The sequence below is a fragment of the Vanessa tameamea genome, chromosome Z (assembly GCF_037043105.1).
Source record: "Vanessa tameamea isolate UH-Manoa-2023 chromosome Z, ilVanTame1 primary haplotype, whole genome shotgun sequence".
In the NCBI taxonomy this organism is placed as follows: domain Eukaryota; kingdom Metazoa; phylum Arthropoda; class Insecta; order Lepidoptera; family Nymphalidae; genus Vanessa; species Vanessa tameamea.
The window spans coordinates 2,097,213-2,120,663 of NC_087341.1; the positions used below are offsets into that span (position 1 = coordinate 2,097,213).

General features: G+C 32.9%; 2 protein-coding genes across 3 annotated transcripts; both read right to left on the reverse strand.

Annotated features, from left to right (window-relative positions):
- Positions 1-234: 234 nt before the first annotated feature.
- On the reverse strand, positions 235-5,494 carry LOC113403875 (uncharacterized). Its single transcript, XM_064220437.1, has 6 exons — positions 5,364-5,494; positions 4,837-5,031; positions 4,538-4,648; positions 2,742-2,831; positions 970-1,101; positions 235-433 (listed from the first exon to the last, which is right to left on the reverse strand). The coding sequence occupies exons 2-6, from the start codon at positions 4,952-4,954 to the stop codon at positions 291-293; spliced, it is 594 nt and encodes a 197-aa protein (XP_064076507.1). The 5' UTR covers positions 4,955-5,031; positions 5,364-5,494; the 3' UTR covers positions 235-290.
- A 1,110-nt stretch (positions 5,495-6,604) lies between these two features.
- Positions 6,605-21,106, reverse strand: LOC113403880 (uncharacterized). Of its 2 annotated transcripts, XM_026644503.2 has the most exons (7): positions 20,879-21,106; positions 20,305-20,410; positions 20,061-20,094; positions 19,235-19,281; positions 17,663-17,756; positions 16,807-16,949; positions 6,605-6,802 (listed from the first exon to the last, which is right to left on the reverse strand). In XM_026644503.2, the coding sequence occupies exons 1-6, from the start codon at positions 21,029-21,031 to the stop codon at positions 16,814-16,816; spliced, it is 570 nt and encodes a 189-aa protein (XP_026500288.2). In that variant the 5' UTR covers positions 21,032-21,106; the 3' UTR covers positions 6,605-6,802; positions 16,807-16,813. The 2 variants fall into 2 exon arrangements, 1 of the variants encoding a protein (XP_026500288.2); XR_010309886.1 differs by lacking the exon at positions 17,663-17,756.
- Positions 21,107-23,451: the final 2,345 nt, after the last annotated feature.

The window sequence follows — 23,451 nt, forward strand, 5'->3', positions numbered from 1 at the left end:
TTTTACTCAATTTTATAAATAATATGATAATCAGTGATTTATTACCATTGGCAATATATTAAATTTCATTTATTCGTACGCTAATCTGTGGCTGGAATTTCTAATGTCAAGTCACAGATGATTTTTTGACATATTTTTGTTGTTAATATTAGTATATTGTTATTGTTGTTTGCCACAAATCCTCTATCCGGAAATTTTATGAAGTGAGATTAGGAAGTATGATTTTAAATTTTCAGTTGTTGAAATAAAACTATTTTAATGCACGTATATTTGAAACTGTCATGTTTTAATTATGTTATAATCATTTTTAACCACTCTTGAAAATTGGTTAAGTTAAGAATAACGAGTGGCAAAGACCTTTCCTGTCTCTCTCCCCATGTAAAAAAGCCCAAAGTATGTGAATCTTGCCTATTAACAATCAAAGCACCATGGCCTGAAAATATAAGTCTTAATTATTTTTCATTTCAATGTAGAAATTTTCATTAAGTACGAATTCTTAACTAAGTTATTGTATGTTACGAAAAATAACTTAGGTATATAATGTTAACCAAGGTCATTCTGGGTCACACTGTGGCTTCGGCGAAATCTAGACTACATATTAAGGGGAAGAGTTTTATATAAGTTAGGTATGAGCAATTCAATATGATAAGTAATCCATATAAAGGGATCATAGCAGTAAATTTCAAAATTATATATATCAAATACTTGCTTGGACTATACAGTTCTAATTTTCACAAAGATGACCATATCTTTTGTTCGCTTCTATAATATTAAATATAGATTAAAAGAAATCTTCTACTCAAAGATCTGTTCACGCAAGTAGGTGGACCCCATCACAATCAATTGACGATGATCAACATGAGAGTAAAGATTACTTTGGTTTTAAGTTGTTACATGTAGTTAAATGTTGTTTGACATCCTTAGTATAAACTAAACAGAGAATAAACTAAACATATGAATTACACAAACCTAAAATTGTATTAACATGATTTCCAATTGTTGTACAAAATTCATAGCTTCTCAATTCTATTATTGGTGTCATATATAGGGAACAGTTTTCCTTGTTTAATAATTGAACAGTATTTATTTCTATATTTTCATCTAAAATGACATGAAATATAATTAATTAAAAAAACTACAGTTTTCAGGTAAATATGTTTTAATATGTAATGTAATGTAAATGTGTTGTAAATATGTTTTAAGGTAAATAAAGTAAACAAATTATTTTTATTATTAAAAATTTGTTCAAACCTTCTATATTTTCCCTGGGAATTATTTATAAAGATAGATTTATTATATCGAATAACTAATATAGTGGAGGAGTATATAATAGAATAGTTAATTTTTAGGATAAATAAGTTTAATAAAATTCTCATCAAAATAAATTTACCTTTCAACAGGATTTTTTTTGTAAATATGAGTAGTTTCGATTTTACTTATTTTACTAATACTAATTATAAAAAAAATAGTCCAGTCGAGTACGTCGAGAAAAACGGGTGAGAAATTCAAATGAACTGAGAAAACAGAATTTTGGATATTACGTGGAGGGGCCTAGTGCAATTTCATCCATCTTAAAAAAAGGATTAAAATTCCATTTTGCATAATAACTCGGTTCTCTGTTGAAATACGTAAATTTTACGAATTTCAATGGAGATAATAATACGTAAAATGGCGTATTGTAAATTGGTTGTCAACATTTCACGAGTGAGATACGAAGTGACTTATAGAATCTCAATGCTGATTTCAATAACTCTTTCACTAATATTTAGAATGAACCTTTAGCTTAAAGGTTTTATATTATCCTGTTAAATAACCCAATGACATTTATCTGTTAGGTATAATTCACAAAATGAGAAAATATGGCTCAATGACATTTAGAATTTATTTAAGTCTGTCTTGTCTTGTCTCTTTACAATACAATTATTTTTACAGCAATGAAATTTTCTTCCAATTCTTAATACATACTACATAAGTATAAGACTTTGATCGTCACAAAACTTTTGCTATTTATTTATTTGGGAAACAAATAAGTATTTATTATGAATCTATGAAATATTAAATATTGGCTTAAATAATAAATCAAAATTAATCAAGTTTTCACTTTTACTATTTATGTTTGTATTTGATGTGATTTCCTTTTCTGAAAAAAGGAACATAGCTGTGTAGGTACGTCTTTTTAACCTGGTTGTAACAGTCTGATCAATGTCATAGGACCAATGATATTTTACTAGAACATCATTGCATTGGGCCATGAAAAAATCGCATACATTATATTGAAAACCTTCTAAAAATATACAATTAATACAACAAAAAAGTATTAGTAAATTCCTTATTAATTTATTAAATTTTCGAATTTTTCAGAACTAGAATTCTTGGCTGATTTAATGTTATCAAGAGATAACTAGCCTACAATATAATCTACTGGCCAATTATATTAGAAGACTTCCTTTTTACCTACAATAGTTCTACCTTTTGAAGTATTGCGTCCGCTCCTGTCTAAGACCCGTACATACTACTTACAAAAGGCTTCCACTTTTAAAAATGTATCGCGTTATTATCGGTAAAGGAAAACTCGCTACGTATATACGTAAACGTGACTATAGGACATTATGATACAACGGATCAAGACAGAGACGGAACACTGACGAATATGTAGCCTAATCCTCTTTTCAAATGTGGTAGTTAATTAATGATACGGTAACAAAAAACTCCCACAAATTATTCTCACAAAACGATTTTACCTTTATGTTGGGCTGTATCAAAATTCCAGCTTACTATAACAATGTTATCAATTTTATAATTAATTAAGGTATTGTCGATATGACTGCCCACTGCAAAAAAAATAAAAAGCTGTAAAATATTAAATTTGTAACACTGAGATAAATTAAGATAATTCAAGAAATTTATCTTAGAGTTAAAGTGAAATAAAATAAAACGATACCTATGTATATTTAAGCAAAAAATAGGAACTGAAATGCACCACAAAGTAAAAACCTGTTAGAATTTGATGCCAAGCCGGACGAATGACAACATAAAAGCTATAATAATAAATAGATTAAAAAATATATACAATTTGTCTTGGAATCAAATTTGGCAAGTGTCCTTTTCACACACTGTTGCGAACTCTTTCTCGCACCGCACTTTGAGCAACCTATCGATAAGTACATATATATGTATGTGGAAAGACTGCAGGATATTTTTACATGACTTTTGACTTGACGATCTTGCATATTTTTATGAATGCTAGGAACACGAGAAACTGTTATGATCCTTCTTTAAGATTTGGCTGTTCTTTAGTACAGACTTTTTACTATTTGTACTTATGTAAACTACAAACATAAAAAAGATTTTTTTTATAATTCTTCTTTCAAAAATATAACAATTATAAAGTTGCAGTATCAGCAGTGCAAAGTAGAAATAAAAATATTACAAGATCCCTTCACATCGACTCATTGACATGTATAATGTATATGTATTATTTTTAATGTAAATATTTTTGTTAAAAATAGCTAGTCATTAGCTCTCATAAAAATAAAATGGGTGGTAGGTATACGTCATACCTAGTAAATTTAATTGATCTCCTTATATACATCTTAGTTACCTGTAAAATATCTTCTAAGCTCCATTTTGCATTACATAATGAGTGCTATTTTATGGTTATCTACTAATTACCAAAGGAACAACAGTGTTTGTAGAAAAACGATCGACGAAGACAACTAAATATGAAATCAATTATTTTTGTATGTCAAGTTAGAAAAAATCGAATATTGTGTTTATTTTATAACTCGCGTTTAATTAATCGAACGAGACTTAGCAGTGCTTAAAGTGCGTTAGCAGTAATGATTATGAATTTTTTGGTTTTATTGGCTCCCAAATAAATTACTTAATTTATGATTACAAAAATTAAAAGGGATACAGTCATGGTCAGATATAGTTATAACTCGTGTAATCGTATTCATTGATTACGGTATTTTAGGATTACCGCATTTATTTTTATATTACAAGTTGTCGGACGTACAAATGGGCCACCTTTTGCTGAGTGATCACCATTGCCCATAGAAATTTTAATCAATCTTTACATCACCAATGCGCCAACCTTGGGAAGAAGATTTTATGTCCCTGTGCCTGTAGTTACGCTGGATCATTTACTCTTCAAATTGGAACATCACAGTATTGTTCTTTGGATATGATGAATGGTTGGCTGCCCAGACGGGCATATACAAAGCCCAACCACCACGTAAAACATGTTTTGAGATTAGAATATTAGAAAATATTCCCATTTTTGAAAATAAAAAAGAGTTACTATAGATGTATCCATTAGCAAATTAAAATATTATCTTGGCTTGGAATAATCTTTTTTCAATCATCAATATGTTTGTACTTATGTAACAGAAATGTGGCAACTTCCATAAAGGAATACAACCCATTATTATAAATAAAAATCCATTATTCTTCTTCGATTATGAGCCCCCAACGTTCGCCTGAAAAGAATTCCTCACTCAATTCGTAAATGCTCACAGTGAATTTAAATACTTACCATTATACTTCGTATGACCACGAATAGTAACATGTTGTACGAGTCCAATATTATTAGCAAACGTGTCCCTATTGAAATGTGGATGAACAATACTTCTTTTGATTGTAACATCTGCGTAAAGAGTAGTATTTAGTATCTCTGAGATCCTGTTATGCAAGTTCACATTCACATTGTATCAGTATTTATCAGATATTTTATTACCAAACTAAAATTCCGTGTGAAAAATCTCTGTGATATTATTATTGATTTAAATATAAGGCAATGTTGTTTAAATAATAAGTTAGTGTTTATGAATTTACCTGTATTTCTATATTTATACTTTATTCTCCATGCGAATAATAGATGAGATAGCTCGGGGTCTGATCTCATGGCCATACAATGTCCGGGACCAACTGACCAACCAGGAGCCAATAACATAATGTTACAAATATTAATAATAGGATTTACTTTTATAAACAATTGCCCTATTGGTACGGTATCGAGTTCAGGATAATCTGAAAATAAAAATGGCTTCTGATAGTTTTTTCTGGCGTACCTGCACTATGTACAGGTTTTGCAGGACAATGGGTTTCTGCGACATTTTTATAAATAATTAATGAGAAAGAAATTAAATAATGACAATCCTTTTTTACCCAAAAATGTAAAATTTTATGTTTTTTTTCGCATTGTGTATAAGATCTATAAGTTAAGGGAAAAGTAATTAAAATAACAGAGAGAATAAGCTGAATGTTTACAACAAAGTATGGGAAAATTAATTAAATCCGTCCCAAAAAATAACTGGGCAGAATATTTTATAGGTTATTAATGACAATTTTATCGTACTTACCATTATTATCAGCAAAGTATTTCCTTGTAATAAAAACTTCGTGAACGTTATGATCGACGAGAAACAAATGAACCAAGTATATCAATGTAACGAGCAATGTTAGTGAGAAAGTGAGCACCAAATGCGCAAAAATGCACTTTTCTCCTTTTGTAAATTTTGGATACGAAATATTTTGAGACTGTTCATTCATTGTTGTGATTTATCGAAACCATCTTGATATTGATGGACATTTTTTTTTTCATGGAACTTGTGTTAATAGGTTAAGAGGAATAAAGTAGGTTAACAAATAAGGTCGTTTCGATTAATGTTGCGCTGCATATTATTACTTGTTTGAAATAACAAATCTGAACAATCACTGATAACTTCTATTTGATTGGGTGTACTAACGTGATGATGTCTTCCTGAACGATTTCTGTCACAGCGGGCACAATCTAGAGAAAATAGCCAAAATCGCGGAACATATAATAGTGAAAACATTCCCTTTAGAATTTCCCATTATTGATTAGAGTTCCGAGGCACGGACGGTTACGCATTTTACAACAAAAATTTTCGTCAGACAAACCTAATAACTTTGTATCAACCTGACCTGTGGTTTGAATTATTGATGCTCAAATTATGGAGCTCCATAACCGTAACATTTTTTCATTATTTTATAATGTAGCTAATTGTACTTAAGGCTATTCGTTTTTCTATTATACAATTTCTAAATAACCTTCCATTGGTATCCGAAACAATCGGATAATTCGAAATAATTTCGTATCCGTATCTGAATACGGTAAAATGTTAGATAATCATTTATCCGTTTAAATTTCCTGATCTTAAATTACGTATTCGTAACATAAATAATTTGAACCCAGCGTTATCTGCAGCCTTATATGTAATATATAACAGTTATTACTACACTATATTCTTGGACTAAAAAATTTATCCCGATCCCGAACTTAATATGATTTCACGAACACCTTTTAAAATAAAAACACAATAAATATCAATTATTAATTTATTGAAGAAATGTTTACAAGAACATAAAAATATGGTAAAGGTCTCAAACCTTTATTAGCTTCATTTAACTTCCACCCGAACAAATATTCACCAAATATACACAAGTCGACTTTGAATACGTTGAAAGACCGTATCTTTATATTTCCGACTCGGTGGTAGATTTTTGACTATCAATAAGCAAGTGTAATCACTTCCATATTGAACAAACATTTTTGACTTTGACTTTGTCAATCCAAGGTACTTGAACACATTAGTATATTACACGAGCATTCATTTGATGCGAATGATGATATCGATTGATACTTACATAACTTTATTTATAAAGATTCAACAAAAACATTGTTTAAAAACATAGATAATGGTGAGTAATAAAATGATTATAGATAATGTTGAATAATTGCTATTTTTCTTTTCATGAAGATGGTCCAGTCCATGTTCTGAAACAAGAAAAAACAAAATTTACTAATATTATAAATGCCAAAATTCGGATGGATTGATGTTCGTTACACAATCACGTCAATTGTACGGATCTGCATCAAATTGGGAACCTATATAGATTATAATCTGGAATATAAAATAGGTTACTTTTAATGCTGGAAATATTTCCAGGTGTATATATACCGCTCCTGTAGGACAGCATATAGAGATTTGTTTATTTGATCGTTGGTGATCGATGAAGTCTGAAATTAACACAATTTTAATAATTCTTTCGCCACCGGAAATTTATTCAAAGTAACATATGGGTATATTATATTAAGTAATATTTAGACTTTGGTATTAGTGTAAAAATGAGGATAAAAAGCGCTAACGAGCTGCTTATACGAGTCTGCTGACTATACTCGTATGATGCGTTATGTATATTACAAAAACATTGGTCTTAGTTAGGATTATTTATTTTTTAATAAAAATGACTTTGTATCAATCATGTTGAAAACAATGACAAATTGCTAATTATTACGGACGTGCAGTGGAATCGAATTTTGCGTTGCAGTCCAACTGCATCATCATTTCTGCTAATTTAAATTTAAATTAAATATTTTTTTTCTGTAAATGTAACATACAGTATTATTTAATGATTTTTTAAAATAATATTGTATATTTCATGTTGTGACAGATTTTGGAGGATTTTCGCCACAAATTGAATATTATGTGGTCGAAGCTTGGGTATCAAAAAAGTAATTGAACCATTTTAATTTTAAAGTATTACAGTGATTCTTAAAGGGTCGATTTTTGGATCATGGTTTAATCTAGAGGATATATATTTCTAAAACCAAGCGATTTGTCCAGATTAAATATACGAATGGAAATTTTGATTATGGCAATACGAAAACAAAACATCAAATAATATTAATAAAATTATAAATAAGAACGACGGTGCGGACTGCGCGTCTTTAGAGAGAGAAAATTAATATTGATTAAATTTTTTTACTAGTAACTAAGAATTAAATTACAACAAATACTTTATAAACTATAGGAATAAAAAACTATTAAAGATGATTAAAAATTATTTAATGCCATATTTTTATTTCAATGACAGCCAGTTCAAAGAGCTTCCTATAAATTAAATATGTTTTCTTTCAAATAAAGATAATATGATCGAATTCGATCGAATTTTTTATTATTTTTTATGTTAGCGCTTACGCCAAACTATTTATGAGTGTGTGTTCAATGGCCAAGTCTAAAATTAAAAGTTAACCAAATAAAATGACGTGAAAAATGATCGTTTATGAAACTGATTGAGGCAACATTTACGATTTTAATTTGACTACTGACAATAAACCAATCCCAACATATTGAGATGTTACAACTGATTTTTACTTGTTAATTTCTAATTTCGACAACTGAATCACTCATTTCTTCTCCCACTATCGCCGAAACCTCACTTAATCCTTGATTTCTTTCATAAGGATTCGGCGGATATTATTCATTTTAAAATAATGTAATGTGTGTTTGAATTCAACAATGACAGTGTTAAAGATATAATCCACTTTCAAATCGTTAGAATTAAGAAAACATCAGCCGTTTTGTGGGATTAAGGTAGATTTCAATTCATTAATTGATGTGATTGCACGTTATTTAGTAACTATGTTTAAAAATTGTAATATCAGTGTCGTGTTTATGACCTGAAATAAAGTAAATTGATCGCAATTAAATCAGGTAGTACTACAAACCCCAATGACAATTGACTTATCTCTGCACTACCAACTCTCAGCGAGGTTTTTGAATAATGAATACTTAATGAAATGTTAATTATATTTTAATAAATACAAGTTGCTACACATCGATTTGTATTTTAACGATTTCTAATGTAACATCGCAAACGCTGGCTGAACCCTACGAGATAGATCAATAGCAATAATGTACTACAGTATTGTACACCTTAAAAAGGTCTACAACAATAGTATATGTCGATCTCATAGCGATAAGCCACAATAACAATTTTTTATCTTTAACTTTTTACGAGAAGTAATGGCTTATTTAGGGAATGATTTTAAGTAATACAGCATTAGTTCTTATCCAATTAAGTACCTTAAATACATTGTGCATTTACTATAGATCAATATGGCCCACATACTGGCCCATTACAGATTGTAATTTAAATGAATATTTTCGAAGATATTACAGATTTAAAATGCAGGATATAGCGGGTTGTATTGTCTAATGACAAAAGGCTGTGAACGTTGAGTATAATGACATTCTGTAGTATATTCAGTATCAACATTGCACCCGTGCCTACCGGGGCTGGTCGCTAGTAAGGGATATCTTCGATCGTGTACAACATGAAACAATGGTCAAGAAGCTACGACACTACGGCCTTAAAGGAGCCGCTCAATCAAATGATTTCGTACCTGAGCAATCGAATTCAGAGCATTGATATATGTAGATGTCTGGGAACTATATCTCGTCCAGTTCTCTTGCTTATTTACATAATGACTTGCTGCGTCTGGTAAGAAACACACATGAGATTGTATAGTTTGTTGACGATAAACTCAAACTCAAATTTCTTAATTCAATGTAGAAGCATTACACTTACTTATTGATAGTCAAATTAAAAACTACCAACGGGTCGGAAATGAAAATACCCTGACCTGAGAAGAACCGGCGTAAGAAACTTAGGGCGTCCTTTTTTGGCAATTTTATTATTTACATATATCAAATAGCCCGGAGGCGATCGTTTCATTCCCAAGGTATGTTATCAATAATAAACTCACTAATTTTATAATAACCGTTCGCACACAAGCATTCTTTACCAATTTTTTTCTAAATTCGGCAACAGAAGCCTTTTGAACGCTTTATATGATTAATGTTTCTTTAGCTCCTAGGTTATAGATTGCGCGAATAGCCCTTTTCTGCAGCACAAATATAGTACGGATAGCGGCTGCGTTACCCCAATATGGATGGATACCTTTTGTATTATGCTCTCTCTGATTTGTCAAAAGTGTTTTTAAATGAGAAATCTTTAGACATTATTGACATAAAATATTTTCTCAACTTTAGATAGTAAACCCCAAAATTTAGAGTTAGCCCTCATATTAGTACATTTGCAGTAGACTCAGCATTCGTGGTCAAACCTAACATTACAATGTTTTATGGAATTTTACTTTGGAGTAATGAAGTCGATATACATACTCTTTTTGACATGCAAATAAGGGTTTTTCGAGCGATAACCTGGACCCCCTTAAAATATTTTCTCTTGAATAAGCTTCTAAGGATCAAATTTAAGGAAATAAAAATATTGACATAGTCTACATGATGAATTCAGTTGTTTCAAGGAACAAGTTTGGACAATCCTAAACATCTTACGGCAACAAATTGCTGACATACACCGAGTGGTTGATAATATTGAAACGAGGCACAGAAGAAAATATCTTCTATTCAATGGAATACCCGAAGAAGGTAAGGAAGATCTTGCAAACACCATTTCAAACATTTGTATTAATAAGCTTGGCATAAATGCTGCTACGGCTGATAAAATTATTGCCTGTGACCGCCTAGGCAAAAGCACTGAAGATAAACCTTGCCCCATTCTTGTAAGATTCAACGACTTGAATCTTGAGGCATCTGTGTGGAAGAAGAAGGCAGGCCTAAAGGGTTCTCCTTATGTTGTATCTGAATTCTTAACTCATCAGCGCCAATCACTGTTTCTCCTCCCACGTAGAACTCTTGGAATGAGAAACTGTTGGACGTTAGAAGGCAATGTTATAGTTAAGCTTCCCGATGGCTCAAGACATCATATAGAATCTGAAGAGAATCTCTCTAATCTAACTGCCTCTATTGATATAGCCAAAGAAGTAACTCTTCCAAGTAGTATAGATGTAACATCTTTTACAGAAGCAAGCAAGACCAAGAGAGCAGCCAGAGTTAAAAAATAATACTCGATTTCTTATTCAGTTGAAATGTACTGAGTTGTAATTATTCCATGTATCTTTCTTTCATATTTTTAGTTGTTTGTGTAATTGCTTTCATTAATTTATTGTTAACAGACAATTCCTGTATATGTATGATCCCTTTAGTTTTTGTATTATATATTAGATTACATATCGTTAACACCAATTCTTGTATATACATGATCTGTTTCGAAGTCTTCAGTATAGTAGTCTTCAGTTACATTCAAATCAATTTAGTTAAAAGTTTATAATAAATAAATAAAATTATTGGACAACATCACATACATTACTCTGATCCCAATGTAAGTAGCTAAAGCACTTGTGTTATGGAATATCAGAAGTAACGACGGTACCACAAACACCCAGACCCAAGAAAACAGATAACTAATGAACTTTTTCTACCTCGACTCGGCCGGGAATCGAACCAGGAACCTCGGAGTGGCGTACCCATGAAAACCGGTGTACACACTACTCGACCACGGAGGTCGTCGAGTTTGTATTACGCGTCTTTTAGTAACACTCAACTTCATACATAATTAATTTTTAATTTTTCTATAATATGTATAATCTGTTTAAAATCATCCTTAAAGCTTTTCTTATCTAAAAGTCACTTTAGTTGCACAATAAAATTAATCTTGACGCACTGACATTGACATATTCTATCAGAATTATAATGCATACCTATTTTAATATCCTTATTTTTAGGAATTATTATGGTATGGCATGTTGCTTTGGTTTTTCTTATTTGATTAAATATTTCGTTATGCCTAAATTAAGTTTTTTTTCTATGTTTTATATTCCGTTTTATTTAAGTAATCCAAACGATTTTGTCTATTTTTGTTTTTATTTATTTTATATTTCTTTATCGTTTATATATATATATATATATATATATATATATATATATATATATATATATATATATATATATATATATATATATAACGCGGCGAGATTACTTTGATTGTTGATTTGGATAATTAATGAATAGTTGGCAATAATGTTTGATGAACACTACTTTTAAGAACGGGTCACCCCGAACGGAGTTGTGTCATGGCAACGCAAGTCGTTGTTTTGACAAGCGACTCGAATGCGATGGTTGCTTGCAAACCCATTTGCTCTTAATCGAGATGAATTATTAGTCTTCCAAATGTCGGATCAATCCCCGAACCCAACTGTTCGGCATCCTGCTCCTCCGAGATATATATATTATTTACCCGTGTAAATATTAATTTACACGGGTATACGACCTCATTTATTAGAATGACAATAACACACAACGTGATTAACGTTTTAAAGATTGCCAGTGGGGAGATGTCAATTGTAAAGAATATAAGACGGGCACGTATTTTGTTACACAGCCGATTGATGGAAATATAAAGATTTAAGGATGTATCTGTCAGTGTGTGTTCCTTTGTTGAGTGAGGCACTTGGTCTCTTGGTCTTGGGACAGCGCCATCGCCAGACGTGCGTACTGACTAAATTAGTAAAATCAACAAATCGGACGACAATAGTAATCGTTTAGATGGCTATCCATGTGAATCTCCGACATACATATATATATGTTATTATTATTCTTTATAAATATACTATTATATTATACATATTTTAATATTATCTTATTAAGTGTATTATGTTGGACGATGATGACGAGGTGTTTATGTCTGCATGCAGTAGCTGCTCTTCCAGTGAGGGTGAGGACTCTTTTGATGTCCCTGAAGCTCTTGGTTCTCTGTTGTGCAACTCCGCTAAAACGAAACCCCCCACAGTGTGGATGCGCATTTTTTCTAAAATCGATCATGTGGTTGTAATGAGGGACGCAAACATACTTGACCTATCACTGGTCCATTTTATCGCTCTACGATAAACATGCTCCACTGAGACCTATTAAGATAAGGCGGCCACCAGCACCGTTGATAACAAAAGAAGTACGTATGGCCATGATACGACGTGCTCGCGCCTTCCGAAGATACAAAAGTAAAAGAAGTGCTGAAAATTGGTACATTTATAAAGTCGCTCGTAACTGGTGTAATTTAATGGTGAGAACAGCAAAGTGCCACTATCACAGTAATATTACCAATGCTTTCATGGCTACTGTATGGAAGTTCTTTCAAACCATGGGTTTAAACAAACGTGAAGGAACAGTTGTTGTCTCAACACTTTCTCCTAATGTTTTAAATAAAAACTTTTCCTCAATTACGCCTTTAACCTCAGATATTAAATAAACGACTATTTCTGAAATTAAGTCCATGGTCGTTACTTCAAGTGATAACTTTGTCTTTTCTCCGATAGCTGATGATGAAATTCGTAAAATTTTATTCTCAATTAAGTCAAATGCTACTGGTTTTAATGGTATCAATCGTTTGATGATTACCTCTATTGTAAATAAAGTACTGCCCGCTATCACTCACATTGTTAACTTTTCCATGTCATCCGGGATGTTCCCTATAATTTGGCGGAAGGCTTTTGTCATTCCTCTTCCTAAAGTCTCTAATCCTAGCCAGTTAAGTGATTTTAGATCCTTTATGTCCAAAGTTCTTGAACTTACAGTTTACAAACAAGTGACCTCGTTTGTTTCTAGTAACAATATCCTTAGTTCATTTCAGTCGGGTTTTCGGTCCGGTTATATTACTACTACCGCTTTTCTGAAAGTCACGGAGGATTTTCAGGATGGTGTGGAGAATAGGATGGTCATCATTTTAATCCTAATCGACTTCTGTAATGCTTTTAACATGGTTGATCATGATATTGTCCTTGCTGTACTCGAGCATCTCAAGTTTTCGCCATTAGTTTTGGAGTGGTTCTCTTCATATCTTCGCGGCCGCCAGCAAACAGTTAGATTGGGTCAATCGTTCTCCGATTGGTTTGATCTTCATACTGGCGTACCACAAGGTCGCATTTTATCTCCTCTTATTTTCTCTCTGTTTATAAATCTCCTTACTCCTTACATCAACTGTTCTTATCATTTTTACGCCGACGACTTGCAGCTCTACTATCAAACCAAGTTGGATGACATAAATGATGCTGTTGCAACTATTAATAATAATCTAGCTGGTGTAAATACGTGGTCTCAAAAATTCGGTGTAATGGTAAATACATCAAAATGTCAGGCGAAAGTTATTGGGAGCTTTCGCCTTATCGCCAAGCTGGGCGGCTGAGCTTAAAATCTTTACCGCCCGTTTTGTTTAATGACGTCAATATTCCTTACCACAATCATGTAAAAGACCTTGGTCTTCATATTGATTCCACATTAAGTTAGTCTGCATATCTCTGATATTAGTCGCTCGGTTACAGCCACGTTAAGGTTTCTCAAACGATTACGAAATTCCTTCCCATCAAGACTAAGATTTTACTAGTGCACGCATTGATCTTTCCCATAATTGATTAGGCAGACGTATGTTATTACGATCTCAACAAAAATCAACTGGATAAACTTGATCGTCTCTTAAATCTCTCATTGCGCTTCATTTTCTGTCTTCGTTCGACCATATGTCTCAGTATCGTAATAAATTAAAATGGTTTACAATTCGACAACGTAAGAGACTTCCGATTACTTTCATCTCTTTTCTCTATCCTCTTTGATCCTCTCTCTCCTGATTATTTGAAAGAGAAATTCAAATTTCTTTGTGATAATCACAATCGTAAACTAACGTTCTAAGGATTCCTACCTTCTTTGTGTCCCTACTCACACTTCCGGTTTGGTCTCTAATTTCTACTCCGTTCAAGCTGCCCTTGCAGGTGCGTTGCCAGCCTTTAAGTACGGAGTACGCTCTTTTCTTAAAGGTTCCCAAGTCGTTGCGGAAAAACCGACGGCGAAAGTTGGTTCCACAGAATGGTTGTGCGAGGCAGAAAATGTCTTAAAAATCGATGCAGAGTGATCCAACATCTCTACGCAGAGCCAAAGGATCAAGCAGATCGGAAAGGGCTTGATCATCGATAATTAAAGCTGCTCTACATTGGATACGGTCAAATGGAAGGAGCTGGTACTGGGGAGCACCCACCCATGTGAGAGCAGTACTCCATGTGAGGCCAAATTTGTGCCTTGTATAGTCTTAGACGATGGGCCGACGTGAAATTTTCATTTGCCTTGAGAGCACACCAAACTTTTTAGATGTCAATTTGGCTTTGCCTTCCAATTGACCGCGGAACTGAACGAGGCTCGAAATATCAACGCCAAGTATTCCGATACTAGCTGTGGCGGCTATTGGAATGTTCTCAAATCGTGGAGATACGACAAATAATGTTTTTTTAGCAGTTAACGCGCAAACTTGCGTCTTTTTGCGGTTGAAATGGACTAGATTTAGCCGGCCCTAGTTCGAGATTTTGTTTAACGAAGATTCGATTTCAGACACAAGTTTGTTACGGTTTTCTTCGACGTTTTCCCGAGAAATATTAGCACGGCCGATGTACGCGGTGTCTACGGGGCTTTCGTGTGCACAGCAGTGAATGTTACTAATTTGCAACAATTCATTGATATGCAGAAGAAACAGAGTGGGTGATAGAATGCAGCCTTGTGGAACACCAGCATTGACGAATTTTTGTCGGAGCATGCACCGTCGACAACGACCTTGATGCTCCGATCTGCCAAAAAGCTGGTAATCCAATTGCATAATTTCCCGGGAAGCCCATTGGAAGGAAGCTTCGAAAGAAGCGCTTTGTGCCACATGCGATCGAAGGCCTTCGCTATGTCCAGACTGGCTGCTAATGCCTCTCCCTTGCTCTCAACTGCTTCCGCCCATCTATGAGTAAGGTAAACTAGAAGATCACCGACTGAGCGACCCCGACGGAACCCGTACTTGCGGTCGCTTATCAGCTGGTACTCCTCTAGATACCGCAGGAGCTAGCAGTTTATAATGGACTCCATTACCTTGGAGACCAAGGGGGTGGTGGCTATAGGCCTATAATTGGACGGGTCTGCGCGGTTACCCCTTTTAAGGGATCAGATGCATCAAAGCAGTCTTCCAGGAGTTCAGGACGACGCTTAATGCGTAGAATTGCCGGAAAAGACGCGTTAAGACCGGCGCCAACTCGGGAGCACAAGTCCGTAGCACGATTGGAGGGATGCCATCGGGTCCACTCGACTTACGAATGTCCAAGGAAAGAAGTGCTTTACGAACTGCACTTTACCGGAATTGAGCTTCCGGCATCGTGGTATCACAACGCGGGATTGTTAGTGGTGACTTTCCTCGGTCATCTAGAGTCGAGTTCGCCGCGAAGAGAGAGCCTAAAAGATCAGCTTTCTCCTTCGCGGTATGGGCCAATGACTTACCGTCCTTGTGCAGAGATGGAAAGGAAGGCTGACAGAAATTCCCTTAGGCAGCTTTAGCGAGAGACGAGAACGCACGTGTTCCTGAAGGGAGGCGCACCAGTCTCTCGCCAATTCTGCCAATGTACTCCGTCTTCGCCTTAGCAATCACGTTTTTGAAGGACCTAGAGGCAGAGTTATATTCTTTTCTGAATGAACAGAATATGATTCTAATTCAGATTCTCACTTGTGATGAAACGTGGAATGTGTATGACATACGAAAATGAGTTTCGCACGTTTTAAATACAGAGCAGGAAGTCAAATGACCCAAACGAAAAGTGAATCAAAAGCTGCTTGTGGTCATGAACCAGTCCCATGTTCATTGTTCTTTTTTTTATTTATTTACAACATCCACGGGCTTACAGTTGCCCGTGCCTTTTTTTACATTTTATTTTTATAAATTTTGGCGTTATTTTATATTTTTACTGAAAAATTATCATTGTTCATTACGACGTACGTTACGACTCACCGTACATTACCTAATGTACGGTGAATAATTATAAATTATTTTGGACACGCTCGATACGTGTCTCCAGGATTTCTTAAGCCGCCGATGCTTTGTTTATTTATTTGTATATAAAGTTTGGTGGAACATAATTAAATAAAATAATATCGACAATAAGTTATTCCCAAAAGCAAATGACCCCAAGTGAGAACTACTTTATAAAACAGTATTTCTATATGCTAAGAAATATTATAAATAAATTTAAAATTACCTAATAAAATTTACGACGAAAAGTTTACTTACTTCGAATTTACTGCTGCGTTAATTCGATTGCGACGAGTATATTGTACAACAGTTCAGACCTCATATTTAAGAGGAAAATATTTTTCCTTAGTAACTCATTTCTCATTCTGATAGTTTCGTCTTTTTTTTCGGCATGCCGCAACCTGAAATCGACATTGTTAGAGATTAATATTAATCAAACATATAATAATAACAACACGGTCACAACTGATATTTGTCGATTTAAACAAATAAGATTTCATAGATTTATCGATGAGATATCGATATATTACTGCCATTCAATCAAGCGATAAACAAAAATCGGTAAATTGCACAGCAGAAGGATTAAAAATTTGTAATTAAAGATAGAACATCATCATCATAGTTTCCATGGTAGGCGTCGCATTCACAATGAAAGGAAGGGTTCATAACTCTTAGTATCAACGACCATGGGTAGTGGTGACCACTATTTATTTTTAAAATACTTCGGAATATAGATTGTAACCATTATAGTACGGTATGAAATCCAAAATATATTCCACACATAATACGCTTGAAGTATATATTTATTATTACATTCGCAGTGTTTTAGTTTAAGTAATAAAAAGGCCTTAATATTAACACACATTGATAATTATTTCGCAAAATTCTTACAAATATAATATTTATAACTAGTCTTGATATAAACAAGCTTTCATATAATCTTAATTAAATATGCTCATATTGTTTAGTACTTAACTTGTATTATTAAAAATTGAGTTGGAAAATTTAACCCACAGATATCAACAGGTAATTTCAAATGAAAGCTGTGGTCACACCACATAATACGTAAAGCGTTAACTGCTAGTATTAATTTAACGAGAATATACAATCAAACCTGCGTTCGCTCATTTCGCAATTTGCGCATTTTTTCTTTGAACCTTGACGGTCACGGCGAACGCGCAGCTTTCGCTTTTTTGGCAAATTACGAGCTGAAGAAGAAAGAAAAAGTAAGATCGCAACATATTAACGCAAGTCGTCGGCATGCGGAGCTAGCAATTTTACCTAGAAATAGGAACAACTATACTGTACTCAAAGTAAAGTTTAAGTATAGTATAATTGAATATATATTTTTTAAGTTTGTAAGAGATTTGCATGTTCACGTTGAAATTCAGAAGGAAAAACATAACGGAATACCTCGTTTAACATATATCAAAATTACGTTCAGTTTTCCATACTATTTAATGAACATGCTCTAGTCCACTCGAACTATCTGGATTAAGGTTCAAGAATTAACATCTTTATATATATATATATTTAAATACCATACAGGGACTCATTTAAATAGTAAAAAAAAAAACATTAGATTCGGTCCAACGGTTCAAGAGGAGTCCAGTTACATACATGTACGGGAGATTTATGTTCATATATATATATGTTTGGATTGGATTCGGTAAGTGTCGCTGCGATAGGCAAGTAAATAAAAATCTTATTTCAAACGGACAAAGTCGGGAGTGCAGCTAATATATAAAAGCCACCGCATATATTAAAATGTATATATATTAGTATTTATTAGAAATACCTCGATTAATAAACGAATTTGATGTGCACACACATGTGTCAACATGTGTGACAGAGTTTTATGCATCTCGCTTACGAATCGTAGTGTCTTTATCTTCGTTCTACCGACTAACCCATTCTGGCCCTTGGTAATAACACATAGATTAAGTCTATGTGGAAATTATCGAGCTTTAACACGGGATGTTCCACCCGTATCGAAAAATTTTCTTATTTGATTGTTTATTGAAGGTGTTGACAGTCAAATGGTATTAAAATTAACAAATTCAACACTTACAACTAGTTATAAATAGTAATTACGCTCTGAGGGATATATTGCAGCGAACGAGGACTTCGTTAGCGCGATTTAATTTCGTTCAGTGATATCTGTCGGCCGTAGCATCAGTATAGGGAAAATTTGGCCTTGAAGCCATCATCCCTTACCCCAGCTTACCACCCCATTTCGCTCGACCCGCCACCCCGTCAGATTAAATTAAACCCTATTAAACATTCCATTAAGGTTTAGAATATTTAATTTGTAATATATATACCCAAAGATTTGTATGAAAACTGAATTTGAATAAAGACTATGAAACATGATAAAGGCAAAGTTCATTTAGAATAATCGTCTAATAACTTAACTTTAGATCACATTCATTATTAATATTTTTTGGTTTATATGTTGTTTAGTAAGTAAATTGTTAATACACAATATATTACAAAATGTAAAAAAATCGCTTCAATAAAACCATAAAAAAACAAATTCGCATTGCCTGTATATTAAAAACAATGACCTCATAGCATGGCATTTCCAACCTTTAAAATACTTAACAAAAACACTTTATATGATATTATTGAGAATATTACCATACATATATAACATTTATATTATATTAGTATATGTTATACTTACATTGGTTAGATGAAGTACACGGTTGAGCAATGACGTCGTTTTGTCCTCTGAAAATATAATTATAACATTTTTTAGTAATTTATATTATTTAGTATCAAGAGCAAAAATTATATTGTAGTATAATATTTAAATAAGAGGAATGAGATCATCATATATTCATCTGTCAAACACGAGTACTCAGTATTGTTGTGTTCCCGGTTTAAAGGGTGAGTGAGCCAGTGTAACTACAGGCAGAAGGGACATAAAATCTTGGTTCCCAGGATTGGTGGCTCATTGGCGATGAAAGGAATGTTTAATATTTCTTGCAGTGCCATTGTCTATAGGTAATTGTGACCACTTACCATCAGGTGGTCCATATCCGAGTACACCAACCTATTCTATAAAAAAAAAAATATGAACCAATTGTGCATCTGATGGCAAGTTCTTCACGCCACCAAATCATAGCTATACTCTGCCTTCGTTTGTTTGAAAGCCTAACAGATATGTTAGTCAGTACTGGCGAAACTTTCATTTCAAAGCAATTAACACACAGATGTAACGAACAAACCAATAAATATTACTTTGAAAATGTATGTAAATTTCCATCAACATCATAAGCATATGATTACTTGAGACTAAAATAGGTTAAAATTATTCATTATGAAAAATAATGGAAGATGAACTTGTGAGTTAATTGAGAGAAACCAATATGATATATTTTAAAAATGGTATTTTACACTTAATCAATGTTCATAGAAATATAGTCTAAGATTACAGTCACACACTTCCACACAGATCTGACAATTTTATTATTTTTCAATAAAGTAAATTTATAATTATTACTCACTCATAGGGAACAGAAGAATGATGTGAAGCAGTTTCTGTAATAATAACATGAGAGTATGATATCAAGCATTTTAATCCCTGTTTTTACAGTTAAGAAATAAAAATAAAATATTTCAATAGATAGTCCGATATGGACAAACGAGTGAATTTAAAGTAAGAAGTTTTGAAGTATTGCCAAATTATAAATTATTTTTTCAGGCCTGTTAGCATTGAAAATATAGAATGAACTTTTATTAACATTATACCTTCGGGATGGTGATGTTGATTGATGTCCGTTGTCAGAATGGAATTATTGAATCTCTGTAAAGGCTGATTGTTACTTGATGAGCTATTACATGATGCACTGGATTCCTGTAAAATTTGTACAAACTATATAATGACTTTCCTATATATATATGACATAGTAGTAAACATCCCACTTGATGATATGTAGTCGTCATGTTCACCATATTTAAAAATATTGTTTTTACAAGGATTAGGTGTAAACTATTTCTTAGTCTGCTTATGTCGAAGCTGTAAGTCTTTCCAAAGAGATTGTGTCTGTTACAACTGTAATTACACTGGACCTCACAACATCTCAATTACCAATAACCAGATTATAGCATTATAAAGTATTGATGGTAGTAGAATAACTGATAGGTAGTATTTAGATGACCCTAACATTAGTCTTGTTTTATTTAACGTTTTAATCACCTGAACCATTGATAATTAAAGTTACTAGTATTATCAATGGTCATTTGATATCAAGATATTGGCATTTCTATTTTTTTCATTCCTTTATTCAATAGACTAATTTGTTTGAAGGTTAATAAAACTTACATTGTTATTTGTGCACGTAGGTTTTTGGCACGAATTTCCATGATTAGCGTTTGTTGCGTTTTGATTCTTATGTGGCCTCTTTTTTGGTCTAGGAACTTCAACTTCATTATATTCAATTTCGCTTTGTAAATCAGTATATGCTTTTATAACCATTGTCCTACAATTAATTTTGTTAATATAGTTTTTTATTGATACACTTTTGGTAAACAAGTGCAGCGTTAGTACTTTGTGAGTTGTGGTTGTGGCAGTGTTGCCAACTCCAGCACAGAGCAAAATTGCAAATATGTTTAAATAACAACTGTAGGTAACAAAATATCAAATTAAAAAACAATAAATCTACATCTGTATATTTTTATTATTTTATGTTATTTAATGATAGTTACATATACATTATAGAGAGGGAACTAAAAACAATGAAAATCATGTAATTATCATAGTATTAATCAAATAAGATGTCAAAATTCTCAAAAATTAAGTCAAATAAAATTAGTAATATTCAAAAACTAGTATTTATATGCTAATATAATACTTCAGAAAATGTGACTAGAGATTTTTGAGGAAGCTTTCCTTAAGAATAATTACTATAGATTTCGCGATTCATCTTTTTATTGAATTTCATGTCAAATTTAACTCTAAACAATTTTCAATTTCTGAATTTGTGTGCAAGGTATCTTTTATTGTGGTCATAGAAAGTTTATTTCGTAGTTTCGTTTTCATAACATTAATGCTCAAAAACAAAGTGTAAATCAAAATCAAATCTTCCATAGCAGAACAGTGCGGCAAACATAGAAGCTTTATGGTAAAAATCTATAATAATGGAAATATTGCAGAGCTTTCATCTTTTTTTAATTTGGAAACATGACACCAAATTTTTTGTACATAGGGCGTCTCAGTCTCGTCAAAATTAAAAATGGTCTAGCAAAGAACCATTTTCTGTCTAATTCTGTTATATTTCTGGAGAAATAATTGGGAAATAATAACATAGTTTTGAAATTGAAGTTGAATGTTTTTTGCTTTTTGCATGACCTTAAATCGCGAAATTTGAAATTGTGGGTTCAACATCTGGAAACACTTCAATGCCTGATGTTCTTTATAGGCGAAATGAAAACTTAGTTTGATTTGGGCTACTGCCTTAATGTAAAATTCTTTACATTTCCTGTATAAAACTGACAGTTTATAGTCATCCAACTCTTAAGTGTCTCTTTTCAATTGAATTAAATTTGGTACCGTTCGTCCAACATATGTTTCCAATAGCAGTAAATGGTTCCGCATCTCATTTACATTACCATTTAATATACTTTTGCCTTTAGCATTTAAGATATATTTGTATATATTTTCTTCTGTTAGTTGCAAATAAACCGGTTGTACCTATAAAGCATTCTAAAATTGACACATATGCTGTGTAGATCTGATCATATAATAACTACGATTTTGGTTTCTCTACCTGCATTTCTTTATTCAAATCTGTAAATATTGGTAAAGCAAATCGTAGGAATTCCAAGTATAATTCGGTTGTTAGATCCATGGCTTTTGTTAAAATGTTTTGGAAATATAATTTTTTAAGTGGCTATAACTATATAAGACGCTAATACGGCCTCACATAGAGTATTGTTCTCACCTATGGCTGAGTGCTCCCCAGTACCAGATTCTACCATTTGATCGTATTCAACGCAGAGCGGCTCGAATTATTGACGATCTAGCTCTTTCCGATCTGCTTGATCCTTAAGCTTTGCGTAAAGATGATGGGTCACTCTGCATCATCTACCGCATTTTGCCAAGTCTCACCCCAACCACCTAGATGACCGAAAATCTACAGCAGCACAATTTTTAATTTTTGCCTCGTACAACAAGTCTTTGGAACCAGCTTCCGCCATTTTCGTGAACCGACATGACTTGGGAACCTTCAACAAAATAGCGTACACATTTCTTAAATGCCGGCGACGCACCTGCAAGCCCTCCGGTTATTAAACTTTGGCTAACTAAGGCTTTGCCATTTGCTGCGGTTGCTTATGATTATGATGTTTTAGTGAGCAACTTCATAATGTAGTTTTAATGTCATCCTTTGAGCGAGCGTCATTGAAATCACCGTCATATTTTTTTCTTATATTTATATATATATATATATATATATATATATGTATGACAACGTATATGTAAAACAACGATAAGCCGATTTGAATGATTAAAATAAACGTAATTAAGATTGAAATAAATATCACACGTTATTTATTAAAGAGGCAATTATATGGCTTTTCCTGTCGACCTTATCCAACAAGAGCAAACCAATTATTCAATTATTTTACTTATTAAATTTTATGGCCGTACTTTTACGATGTTACCTTGGATATATTAAGGCTCGTGAACAATATAACGACAAAGCGTAACAATAGCGACCCTTATATGAAATCACTTTTAAGTTATTAGATGAGTATGGCTTTGTGTTCAAGATAAAGCCGATATGGTCTATTGGTTAAAACAACTGAATCTGAACAGAATATTCTAGTTCGACAGGGAAGTACCATTGACACTTTATGTGTTTAATTTTTGTATCCGACTAGTCCGTATTTGAACAT

Coding starts and splice junctions, on each gene's coding strand:
- LOC113403880 (XM_026644503.2), bottom strand. CDS start 21,031: ATGGTTATAAAAGCATATACTGATTTACAAAGCGAAATTGAATATAAT. Junction 17,757..19,234: donor GTGTACTTCATCTAACCAAT/GTAAGTATAACA, acceptor TTTCTTCTTCAG/CTCGTAATTTGCCAAAAAAG. Junction 16,950..17,662: donor TGCGAAATGAGCGAACGCAG/GTTTGATTGTAT, acceptor TGTCGATTTCAG/GTTGCGGCATGCCGAAAAAA.
- LOC113403875 (XM_064220437.1), bottom strand. CDS start 4,954: ATGTTATTGGCTCCTGGTTGGTCAGTTGGTCCCGGACATTGTATGGCC. Junction 4,649..4,836: donor GTATAAATATAGAAATACAG/GTAAATTCATAA, acceptor CTCTTTACGCAG/ATGTTACAATCAAAAGAAGT. Junction 2,832..4,537: donor TGGTCATACGAAGTATAATG/GTAAGTATTTAA, acceptor TTTTTTTTGCAG/TGGGCAGTCATATCGACAAT.